We start from the raw sequence: 13,694 nt of genomic DNA on the forward strand, positions 1-13,694 counted from the left end.
CCACTGCCTCTAAACCATACAACTAGTGCTCGAATTTAGGGGGACTCAATCGCTCCTGCCACTCTTCTGCACCCACTTCACCCTGCCTGCACTCTTTTCTTCACTTCTCTAACACACTCTCCATTACTTTACACTGTTGACCCCCAGGTACCTGAACTCCTCCACCTTCTCCACCTCTTCTTCCTGCAACCGCAACCCTCCACTGCCCTCCCTCTCATTCACACACATGTACTCTGTCTTACTCTTACTGACTTTAATTCCCCTTCATGCTTTTCTCAACCTGCTCCCTACTCTCACCACAAATCACAATATCATCCGCAAACACCATAGTCCAGAGTTAGGCAGCTCTACATGATTAAATGAAAGCTTCCAGTCGGCCCCTCCTTCAGCCACTCCCACCCCATTTATCCCCGCCCCTCCGAGTGAACTTCACATGGTTCAGGTAGGCTCCTTTTCAGCGGCACTTCCTGCACATGTCTACAGCGCACGATATCTCTCTTTTTCTCTCCCTCTCTCTCTCTATCATTCTCTCACCCCCTACAGCACACACTCCTCCTATCCCTCCTCCCTCCTACGCTCGTTCGCTTGCGTTCTCTCTCCATCCGCCTCAGTTTCCTCCTTGTCTTGTGAAAAGTGGCTGCAGATCTGTCGCATCCATGGCGCTCCTCTTCCGCTCACAGCATCTCTACTCCGTCCCGATAGACTCGGACATAATATAGGGAGATACTTATCTAGACTTATCGACAACGAGCTGCGGCCATCCTCGATATCCCCCATATCTTTACCGAAACTTTTGCCGCTCTTCCCACGGAACACAGTCTTTCTCTGAAACCGTCGTTCCTGATGGACGGGGATGTGTGTGTCCGGCTGCGGTGCGGATCTACACGCCCGCCGCGGAGGAGAAGCACCGTGCGAAGGAGAAGAAGATCAGAGCTGCTCGGGGTGAAGCTGTGTGTGATGGGGCTGCTGCTCGCCGTGCTCTCAGGACTGGCCAACTGGACTGGCAATTCCGGTAAGTTCTTCCATCTGCTCCAACTGCGAACATGTTCGTGAGAGCGATGGAAAATCTACCCAGGGTTCTTGGTTTCCGCTCTCGGTTGCTCGGCTTTCCAGTGTTTGCTGCACACTGTGCCGGAAGCTAAACCAAGCAACACATTCAAAAAATAGTTATTTTTTTTAAGGAGATTTGATCTGAAGAAAGAAACCATGAGCGTTTTCTTTAAAACAGTGAGGATTTGGAGAACGACACACATCTGGGTTTAATAACGGCGTGGACTCAGGGCTTGGGGAAAAGGTTGCTGTTCTGCCATTCATTCTTTACACTCATCTTTTATAGGACGGAAGTAAACATGAAAGTCGATAACAAAAATAGTTTGTTACTATAAACTCGAATGAGTTTTAACTTCCTGTCCACGGGCTACAGTTGTTTTATGAATGATGTGTAGATCCACTATAGTCAGCCATGTCCATTTATCTATTTCCTCTTTCGCTTTTTTATCAATTTCTATCATATTAGTAAAAACAAGTTTAACATTTCCTATAGAAATAACTTTTTAAAATGTAAATATCTTGGTGGATGATGAGTTTCATGACTAAAGACCATATAATCAGTCCTCACCTCTGTTGTGACTGTTGTGTTAGTGTTTAGACATGAACACTGCATTGCCTTTTGTGTGAGGTGTCAAGAGAAAAAGAGAACCTCATCTGCTCCGTCAGTGGAATCCCATGGTACAAATGTCTTGTTTTGACAACAATTGCACAAATAACCATTTTAAATATCTACTGTTTTCACCTCCTTTAGTTTTAGAAGCACTTCTATTTGTACAGCTCGTGATACTGCCTGTACATTGTGTGTAATAAAACTCACAGAAACAAAACACTATTGTACTTGTATATATTTCTGACTTTGAACTTATCACACTTTTACATTTGTTATATGTCCAAAAGTATGTGAACACCTGACCATCACACTCATATGTGGGTCTAAGTGGAAGCAGAGTAATATAGGATGACTTTCACTCATTGGAGGCCCAATGTAGCGTCCAAGAAGATAATTATGGCCTGGGATGTGGGTTGGGATGAACTCATAAGCCAACTGTACCCCAGAGCTTCTCACTAAACATCAGTGTCTGACCAGACTAATGCTTTTGTAGATAAAATGAGCACAAATTCCCACAACCATACATACAAACTCTAGCGGAAAGCCTTTTCAGAAGAATGGATGATATTATAATGCAAATGGTTAATAAATCTGGAATGGGATGTTCAGCAAGCTCATATTGTTTCAATGGTCAGGCGTCCACAAACCTTTGGTCGTACATTGTATTTGCGTCTGTGTACGTATTCCACAGAGATGCTGTTTCTTTTTTTCCGATGCAGCGCACACCACAAACCATTTTGTACGCCTCTCTTAAACCTTTTGACCCCAGTCCTTATAGTGCATCTTGAGTAGGTTATGGTTATACACCTGGGCAGACTATTACATTACATTACAGACAGCCCTTTTTTCCTCTCCAAATAACTCCAGCGCAGCTTCAAGGTGTGTCTCCGGTCGATAAAAGATTTCCTCCAAATGTTACACATTACAGAACATTGTGGAAATAAAGACCGTAATACAGAAGATGTATAACCTAATACTTAACCGTTACCAGCTTTGTATTTTCATCGCCTGCTCTCAATACTTAGTGATTTACACAATAAGTAAAAAAAATATATATATAATAATAATAATAATAATAATAAAAAAATACATCTCTGAATGTTATCTGGTTTCTGATGCATTACTTCCTGCCTTTTGATCTTTTGCTGTCAGTTACTTAACCGATTTGTTATTATGCAGCCTTTGCCATTCCAGAGGCTTATAAGAGCTTTGTGTCATTAAAGACAAAATGCATATCCCCACATTAAAATGAGTGGCTGTCCATTCATGAAATACAGTTGATTGTCTGGTTAAAAACCAGGGTAGTATCATTTCTTTCATAATAATAGAGTTTGAGTGAAAATGACACAGTTGAACTAGTTTACATTGAATGCTGTGCTCAGTTAACACCTACTATTGTCACACAGTAATTTGAGAGTTACCACAACCCCTTGTCTTTTACTCTGCATGCAACATAGAATGTACAGTATAGTCCCTTACGGTAACTTGGAAAAAAACGGTTGGCCATGTGTGATAGACATACAGCCTGTCAGACTACAAAAAGATGGATGAGAGGTGACTGCGCCGTCGGTTTGCCTTAGCACTCACTCACTCACTCACTCACTCACTCACTCACTCACTCACTCACTCACTCCCACAGACAGAGTGTGTCTCATTTGTTTAATACAGTGTATTAGAATGTGGCTATAAATAACTGCACTGAGTTTTTTTGCTTGATTTGCCTGTGTAAAAAGACCATCGGAAGAACATTTTTCCTACTGTCTTTGAGGATGTTGGTTTTTATCTGCGTTGCTTTTTTTTACATTTTTCCCACTTGCCAGAACTCTCTCTGTCTGCAATATAGCTGCACTCAAGAATTTCCCCTCAGTGGTACGGGAAAAGGAAACAGAGAAGCAGTGCTTGGCTTTTCAGTGCATAGCTTTTTTCTGCTCTGAATTTTTACACTAAATCCTATTGTTGAGCTAATTTGATTAGATAACAGCATAAAAGAGAATGGTAGCACGTGGAAGGTTATGCAGACTCTGTAAAAGCACCTTCTGAACAGTTTTGGCAGTGAATATAAAGATTATAAGAATAGTATTTTTTTTTTCTTCCAGTGGATACTGCTACAGCATGATTTATTTATTTCCTAAAGTATCATCTGAAAGTATTATATGAAGACCATTTAAAATGCTATTGTACTAAGTGTTGGAAATCTTGATCATTTTCCTCAATCATTAAAAAGCTTCCAATGGAGTCCATCAAACTAATACTCAATTTAAACCCAAACAAGTGCCAAGTGAGCAAAATTGGTTACGCTTTCTGGGTAAAAGCGATGGTTTACTCTTTCTCCTGTTAATCACAGAGACACTAGAAAGCCTAAACTAAGAGTATGAATATATATATATATATATATATATATATATATATATATATATATATATATATATATATATATATATATATATATATATATATATATATATATATATATATATATATATATATATATATATATATATTCATACTCTTAGTTTAGGCTTTCATTGGCATACACAGTAATTGGTAGACAGGTCACATAAGAGTTACTAAAGTTTTGTTTAAATTCCAGCAGCTTATGCACATTCCTACACAAAATTCTACATATATATTATACTCCAAGTGGAAATGGGGCCCTTTTGAAATATATAATCAAAAACACCTTTTGTCCCCCTGAGAGAGAAAGAGAGAGAGAGAGAGAGAACGAGAACGAGAACGAGAAAGAGGCAGGAAAGCTTGACAGCTATTCGTGTGGTTACCTCTTTCTCACTCCCAGTCCCTCCTGATCCTCCCATTCATCATCCCCACTAGCCGTCTCTTTACCCAATCTCTGCTTTATTATTTTAGCTAGTTTGACACCATGCTGAGGCACAAGCTGACAGCCAGACTGTCCCGGATGAATGATTTCCAATGGCACAGAAAAATGGAAAGCTTGAAGTGTCATCATTGTCAGTAAAAAATCTTTCCGCATTAAGAAAGTGGTCACTAGAAAACTCTTGACGCTTTGTTTTTAACATGCAGGATATAAAAGTCTGAAAGCCCCATGGTTCCCATCAGTTTTTTTTTCTCCTAACAGTATGGTACTTCATGGTTATTCATTTGTTATTATATTATGTTATTTTAATTTTAATAGCTTGTTACCAAGTAGAAAAGTAGCCTGCCAGAAAGACGGACAGTCGGCAGGCAGAGGGCTATGGCCTCCTCCTTTTGGGATAGGCGACGAGTTACTTTACCGTGGCCCATTCTGTAAATCCTGTCAGAAATACTGTGTTGACTATAGAACAAGGAGACAACAGGACAGCAAGCAAAACTTTATATTCTTTCCAGGGATCATCTCTAAGTCTATATTGTTGGTGTGTGTAGAATTTGCCATCAGCCCAAAAACCGTTAGTTCAGTGCTTTCAGTCATTCATGTAATTCTTCAAAAAGAGTATGTGTTCCCTTGGGATATAAAATACCATTTTGTAAACCAGCTACTATGCTTGTGCACATAAAATGATCCTCATCTCTCTTTGCCTCAGATGTCTAATAATCAATGATTCTCTTTGAAACCCCTCAGGCCTGTCAAATACTGCATTCATCCTTACTGCTGATGAGCCATATTACTGACGCATTCTCGAATGCTTTCACAGTGACTGAAGGTAATCATGTTATTTGATTCGGGGATGAAGTGCAAATAATGATCTTGCTGTCAGAATGTTGGCAGTTACGCGCCTTCTCCAGATGCTGATTGCTAAAATCAGCTGCATTATTTCTGTACAAGCCGAACTCTGTGATTTTTGTATCTGCCAGGACATTTTGTTGATGTCGAAAAAAAAAAACAACACTTCTCTGCTCTCTGTGCTGTGCATGTGACGAGGTTATATTCATTACAGGCACAATACTATTATTGTGCAAGCTCTGTTTGTAAAGCTAATTGAGAGTTTTTTAGCAGTGTTTCAACTCAGCCCACTATGTTTGGTCAGCTTCTGCTCATTAGAAGCTGCTGTATCATTTGCATCAGGAGTATTATGCACAACTTTGCATTTAATGGAGCTTGTTTCTGTCCTTTTATCTGTTTCAACTTTAAGACATTGGCTTTATGTATATAGCAATTTCTCTACATTCCATTTGCTTTCCTTGCCATCACAGATGACCAAAATCCTTAAAATCATTCACTTGGTTAGTATGTCGATATTAGAGACAAATCTTTTTGGTAATTAAAGTTGTCTATATATTTTAAATCTTCCTATTAATTGCAGTCTTATTTTAGCCACTCCGCTGGATGCCTTAGTCCAGACAAGAAGCACTGTGGCTCTGGAGTATGTAATCAGGTAAAAACATGTCAGATCGTGATAGATATGAAAAAGAAGAAAGGGTTTTCCTATCTGCAGGCTCTATGTGTCCTTTCCTCAGTGACTTGCGGTACTTGTGCAGGTTCATTAATTGAGGAGAAAGGTGGCGTCCTACATACCTTTTCTACCTGCTATATATAGGGCACCCTAAATATGCTTATTAGAGACATGATTTACGATGTCCTTCTGTCCTGGCTGCTTTAAGTTGGTACAGAGACAAAAGCAGACTCATCCTGCTGATGCAATAGTAAGGGAAGTTTTTAAGGACCAGCAGTGGAATTTATACAATAAACAAATACTGGGCTATATTAAGTACTTAATAATAAATCTTGTTGTTGTGGACTGGACGAACCAATTGGGAAGATTGATTCAAGTAGTTGTTACTAGTTCTAATTTTAGGAGAAAATTAGTTTTTTGTTTGGAGTAAGATGTATATGATGTCTTTGTTGGATGGCATTATTCTTAATGCAAGCTTTAAGTGCTAGAATTAGACTGAGAGGTGAAGTAAATAATATTGATTATCTCATTACAGTGGCACCAGTGTAGGGGTAGGATAGATTAGGCAGCATGTGACCAGTTGTGCAAATGGGCAAGCATAAGCATCTGACCAAATTTGACAATGTCTGAAAGGTGAGTGCTAGATGACTGGTTCAGAGTGTCAACAATATGACAAGTTGTGTGGGGTGTTCCTGTTATGCAGTGGTTAGTAATCACCCAAAAGTGGTGTAAGTAAAAATAATTGGTGACCCGGCAACATGTTAATGGTTGCCCAAGGCTCGATGACATTTGTGGGGAGCAAAGGCTTTATCCTTTCTAGTCTGATTCACAGATACCTGAAAAAGTCAATGCTTTTGACATCACAATGCACATGCTGAGCCCCGTACACTTCTGAAAAACACCTACAACGGGAATTAGCATCAAAACTAAACATATTCTCTTTTGCATTATGTGAACGCCCAGTTGCGTGTGTATCTCCTACCTACCTAAACAGTACACCCATTCATGGCACCAGAACCCTTACACACAATGTGAAATGTTCAGGAATGGTTTAAGGAGCATGACAGAAACATAAATCAATCTCAGTCCAAAGCCTTTACAGATTTTTGCTAGTGCCAGATACCACAGCACAGGGGCACATGATTTAGGCAGATGGGTTCAGTGATATGGCTGATCTGTGTATCAATTTTTTTATGTATATATTTTTCAAAATGAATGATACCAGAGACAGAAAAAGCTTTGATTTAATACTGCAAGAAAAAGACATCCCAGACCCGGTTATCAAACATGTGAGTGGGAAAACAGCACATCATCATGTATTCCCGGCTGAGTAATTATCCTGACACCTTTTACTCACATTTACAAAGCTGATACAATTGAAAGGCAGTAACTGATTAGCCTCTGAATTGCTTAGTTGGGATTAATTGTAAGTTAGCTGTGGGATGGAAAGGAAATTGCAAGCAAGGGTGCTGGAATTTAATATTCCAAAGGAAGTGTAGGCATGCTAAATATTATTATTTAAGATGTGTTTGTATTTAACCCCTGGAAAGAGACTTGTGGAGTGTGCTTTTAATCCACAGGGAAAAAAGTACCTTTTTTTCCGGACTATAAGCCGTTACTTTTCCCCACGTTTTGAACCCTGCGGCTTAAACAATGAAGCGGCTAATTTATGGATTTTTCTTGGGTTTTTTACCGGTTTCACAAACTTCAAGCCAAAAAACTAACCCCTATAACATTAGACCAATGAATTTGCTGAACGGGTTTAAGTGAACCAATGAAACTCTTTATATTAAATCAGATGCGCTCCCACTAAATCGGGCCACACCACATCATAAAAATGGATAAGGTTCCTCTGACGTCTGACCTGCCTCTCACTCGGACTGTCTACAGGAAATGTGAATCATTCGTCACGCTGAAAACAACCGCGCATGAAAAAACACACTTCACCTGTGTTCTGAGCTGCACAGCATCGGGAGAAAAGCTTCACCGATGGTGATTTTTAAACGCACGACGATGCCAAAAGAAAAACTGTAACAGACACAGTTACAGTTACACTGTTACAGTTACACTGTTACACCGTGTAATAGACACTGTCTTTTATTAAAGCCTGTGTGAAGTTCATTAGTTTCAATGTAGACAGCGGCTTATAGACAGGTGCGGCGTATTTATGTTCATAATAAAAGTCTTTGTCAAATTCAGTGGGTGTGGCTTATATTTGGGTGTGCTTAATGGTCCGGAAATTACGGTACTAAACTATGTATTGCTTTGGATTGATGTGCATTTGTTTGAATTTCTCTCTGACTATGAAAGGGTGCTGTACATTTAGTTAATAGTTCGACATGCTTAGTGATATAGCTTGCCTTCTTGATGAGAAACAGGCTTGATTCAACTGCCCTCGAGCTACAGTTCTTCAATAATTTTGAAATGGTAGGCTGGTCATTCACATGCATTTATGTAAATTATATTGCTAAATCAAGTCCGGGGACTAGAGACTAACTATAGAGTGATAGATTAGTTTAGAAAAATGACTTTTTATACATATTTATCGATTTTATAGATTATAGAATGTAATAATGAATAATTCTGAAATAAGAGGAGTTAGCACTCCTTCCCCAGTTCAAAATAGATGTGCCTCATCTGTACAAAGTCCATGTCACTTGTCAAATTTGTCTAAATGCTTCGTTATCGGTCAAGTGATAAAATATAACTGTTGTTGCCATTCAGTCCTGTTTATTTGGAAAATTGTAAACAAGCAATTTCATATAACTGGACATTTGAAAGCCCCTGTGATGGAATATAAATTAGTTTTTTTCTACAGCCCAGTCTGGAAAAAAAAGTTTTATAAATGATGCCAATTTGAGATATATTTTTGATTTCCGAGAATTGCACTTAAACTATTTGTTACAGATATATATATATATATATATATAAATATATATAAGCATTTCCCCAATAATAATGTTAGCACTGTATGGAAAGGTACTTGTGGTAGAGAATGATTTGGTATATTTTGTTAACAAACATAATTCAAAGAGAATTATGGATCATAGTTTTATTTAGGGAGCCTAAAAGTGTTTTATAGGTGTCTCTTTACAGAGAAAAAAATTTTTTAGGGTGTCGCCCTAAAGAAACTTTAAAAAAATTACCTGGCTTCTTTCTTTGTAAATGTATGGTTAGTTGCTTAAAGACAGCCTCTACCACACAACATTAAACATACAAAGTGAGGCTCAAAAAATGTGCAAGTGATATAGCAGAAACAGGAATCAACACAAAGAAAGCCTAATGTAATCATGTTCCAATGCCACACAACATCCAGCACTCAGTCGATGGAAACCATCTGGGGGAACCTGAAATATTTGGTCGTGTTGTACAGTAGAACAAAAGAAAATGATACTTTTACTTTGGGAGAGTTTGTTACGTGTGAAATCGATGCCAGTTTCGGATAGATCATTGCTTCCGCTTACTATTGGTATGTCTCCTGTTTCCAGGAAAATTCCTCAAATATGTTGGCAAGATAAACAGCAACAATGTTTGGCACTGAAGTAAAAGCTACACAAATAGAAATGGATCTGATGTAAGCTGTGAAAACACTGAACCAGTGGAGTTCAAGTAAAATAACAAATGAACAAGAAGTGAATACACATTTCTCGCCTTACACAAAATAAGCTTAGTGTGATATACTCCATCCAAAGCATTTGTTTAGATGATCTGTTTTACAGCAGAACATTTGGACCAAAATCTGTCATTCTGACATATTGGAATAAAGTTTGATTCAGACTGCACCAAGCCTACAGCTATGTGCTGCTAAGTGCAGCATATATATATATATATATATATATATATATATATATATATATATATATATATATATATATATATATATATATATATATTTTATTTATTTATTTATTTATTTTTGGAGACGTGTGTTGAAGTATTTATAGTGGTGAAGAATGCATCATTATTTCACTCTGTGTATCAACTGAACTGACTCCCAACTCCCACTCCAGCTCATTGTACATTGTGCACTTCTGCATGCACAGTGGAATCTCCAGCTGGAGGGAGGGGCTGCACACTGCTGAGTGACGTCCCAGAAACCTCCACTCCTGCTGGGCAAGCCCCAACCTCAAAGCCTGCTCTTCTAGCCTTTTGAAGGAGCAACATTACCATGAAGATGAAGCTCTCCTTCTCCTGCTTAATCTTGATGCTAGCAGACACACACAGCAGGAGTCTTCAGTCTCTAATGAGCCTGCTAATGGCCTGTCACATCCTTAAACGACCTATTACTGATATCCAATCACTGCCTGTAAATATAACAGTATTGATTTTTCTTCTTTTCTGATGTGTTATCTAGGGATTGAACAGACAGGAGTATTTTTAGCCAGCATGCTAATAGAAATAAGCCAGACACATGATTCTATCTTACTTTGTTTTATTTGGTTTGTGAGGACATAAAATGAATGAATGATTTTAGTACAGGGCTAGCTTGTTTTGTTTTTTTAGCTGCACAGGTCTATTTAACAGCTTCTCCTATTTACAACTAGTTCTGTCCCACATTAAGCATCTCACCTGCATAGCTAATGAAGATAAACTAGGTAATTACACTTTAGCAAGGTGGACAGCTGTGGTGATAAATTTATCTCTATGTTGACAGTATGGGGTCGGGTGTGCACGGCCATTCGAATACATGGGATCATGTTTTCCCCACTGCAGCTCGTATTTGGGCCAGACTTACTGTACAGATCATGTACTGAATATGTTTTGTGCAAAAGAAATCAACAGCATTGCCATTGTAGGAAATACAAGTGGACACCAAGATCCAGCACACACATGGGCATTGTTATGTTGTTTGTAGAGGTTTGATGATGTGATGTGGCTAGAACAAAGGGATACATGTGGCATTCTAAACAGCCAATGGAGATGTAATATATGGACTAAGTAATGGTTAAAGTGCTTCAGGATATTTTTTCCTAAACATTATGCTTCAATGTGTTTTATTCCCCTCTTTTATGAGCAAACCTAAAAACATTGTTATACTGTTTCTTTATTATTTTATAGTTTTATTGTTGTGGAGCACCTGTGACAAAAAATGCCTCTGTTGTTTTTGACATAACAGATAATTATTTCACTAGTAGCTTAAATGAACGCTTCACCTATGGAGAAAAACCTTTCCAGTGAAGCTGCTTTACCCTGCAGCACTGACACTGAATGAAGTCTTCTTTCATAAATGTAAAACATCTCCTCAGAGAACATAATGTCCATTATGTTAATGTTTACCATCCAAGTTGCAATGAATGAATTCTCACCAGAGAAGTGATAATGTACTGTATTATTACTAGGGCTTTATTATTCACATGATAATTGAATTACAGCTGTGCTTTTATAGACCATTCATCAGCACTTTCTAACCAATCAGGCTCGAGAAATTAACAGCGCTGCAGTATAACTAGATTAGAGGAAACATCTTGCTGCCGTCATATTTGTTTTTCCCCAGAAATGTTTTGGATACGGACAGCAAAAACAGTTTCAGACAAAGCAAATGCCTCCACACAAGAAGACTTGTGTGATGAGTGCAAAGTTATATAACCTGTCGTAGTCATATCTGTTCTTTGCAAAATTATTAGAAAATCCAGATGGACAGTCTGGGCTTTACTCAGAACTGGGCTATATATCTCACCAGTCATCATGTGTAATCTTGTATGCTTTTTGATATTTTCCCATCTGAGTATTTACAGTATGTGACGCTTATGCTTAGGGTCGACCTATTAAAAAATGTTTGGTTATGCCTGCTTGTATAATGACACACACCATATGTTCTTTGTACGTCATAAAATAAACATCTCCAAGGATAAAACAAATGTCATACAACACAAGTGTAAAAAGATGAGAAAAGAATGTTTTATGCTATTGTGTTTTATGTAACATGTTGGGGTTTTTATCAGTCTCCTGGCTTTTGGCCATTTAGAGAAATATATTCTAATCAGTAACTTCAGAAAAAGTAATTATTTTTTTTCTACTAATGTTTTTTTTTTTTACCATACATTTTAAAAATCCCTTAATAAATTCTGCCTTTTTGCCCACTCTATCCTTTGGGTTTGCATGTGAGCTGATTTGCATGCTCCTCTTAGTGTTATATCATCACTGCTCAATGTTCTTCTCTGGTCTCTGTGGATAGTAAAGATCATGTGTGTTTCCTGAGTGACTTATGCATTAAAGTAAAAACAATTGCTATTAAAAAGCTGCTTATACAGTGCAATTGTGGTGCAATAATTCTTTGGGAGTCAAAATGTCTTGGTTGCAAGTAGGCCATGTATTTAGGAACGTATGTGTATATACAGTGAGGAAAATAAGTATTTGAACACCCTGCTATTTTGCAAGTTGTCCCACTTAGAAATCATGGAGGGGTCTGAAATTGTCATCATAAGTGCATGTCCACTGTGAGAGAAAAAAAAATCCAGAAATCACAATATTTATTTGTATGATACAGCTGCAAATAAGTATTTGAACACCTGTCTATCAGCTAGAATTCTAAACCTCAAAAACCTGTTAGTCTGCCTTTAAAATGTCCACCTCCACTACATTGATTATCCTAAATTAGATGCACCTGTTTGAGCTGCATAAAGACACCTGTCCACCACATACAATCAGTAAGAATCCAATTACTAACATGGCCAAGACCAAAGAGCTGTCCAAAGACACTAGAGACAAAATTGTACTCCTCCACAAGGCTGGAAAGGGCTACGGGAAAATTGCCAAGCAGCTTGGTGAAAAAAGGTCCACTGTTGGAGCAATCAGAAAATAGAAGAAGCTAAACATGACTGTCAATCTCCCTCGGACTGGGGCTCCATGCAAGATCTCACCTCGTGGGGTCTCAATGATCCTAAGGAAGGTGGAAAATCAGCCCAGAACTACACTGGAGGAACTGGTCAATGACCTGAAAAGAGCTGGGACCACCGTTTCCAAGGTTACTGTTGGTAATACACTAAGACGTCATGGTTTGAAATCATGCATGGCACGAAAGGTTCCCCTACTTAAACCAGCACATGTCCAGGCATGTCTTAAGTTTGCCAATAACCATTTGGATGATCCAGAGGAGTCATGGGAGAAAGTCATGTGATCAGATGAGACCAAAATAGAACTTTTGGGTCATAATTCAACTAAACAAGTTTGGAGGAAGAAGAATGATGAGTACCATCCCAAGAACACCATCCCTACTGTGAAGCATGGGGTGGTAGCATTATGCTTTGGGGGTGTTTTTCTGCACATAGGACAGGGTGACTGCACTGTATTAAGGAGAGGATGACCGGGGCCATATATTGCGAGATTTTGGGGAACAACCTCCTTTCCTCAGTTAGAGCTTTGAAGATGGGTCGAGGCTGGGTCTTCCAACATGACAATGACCCGAAGCACACAGCCAGGATAACCAAGGAGTGGCTCTGTAAGAAGCATATCAAGGTTCTGGCATGGCCTAGCCAGTCTCCAGACCTAAACCCAATAGAGAATCTTTGGAGGGAGCTCAAACTCCGTGTTTCTCAGCGACAGGCCAGAACCTGGTAAAAAACTACAGGAAACTTTTGACCTCTGTAATTGCAAACAAAGGCTACTGTACCAAATATTAACATTGACTTTCTTAGGTGTTCAAATACTTATTTGCAGCTGTATCCTACAAATTAATAGTGGAAAAA

The 13,694-nt window shown here is 38.6% G+C and overlaps 1 protein-coding gene across 1 annotated transcript in view; it reads left to right on the forward strand.

Annotated features, from left to right (window-relative positions):
- Window positions 1-428: 428 nt before the first annotated feature.
- The window catches only part of slc24a3 (solute carrier family 24 member 3), an 80,355-nt gene continuing 67,089 nt past the window's right edge, over window positions 429-13,694 (forward strand). The window contains exon 1 of the mRNA XM_046834938.1: window positions 429-1,012. Coding sequence (XP_046690894.1) covers window positions 844-1,012 — 169 coding nt within the window. The 5' untranslated portion in view covers window positions 429-843. The remainder of the gene's footprint in view (window positions 1,013-13,694) is intronic.

This window comes from Silurus meridionalis, chromosome 2, assembly GCF_014805685.1.
Source record: "Silurus meridionalis isolate SWU-2019-XX chromosome 2, ASM1480568v1, whole genome shotgun sequence".
NCBI classification, from domain to species: Eukaryota; Metazoa; Chordata; class Actinopteri; order Siluriformes; family Siluridae; genus Silurus; species Silurus meridionalis.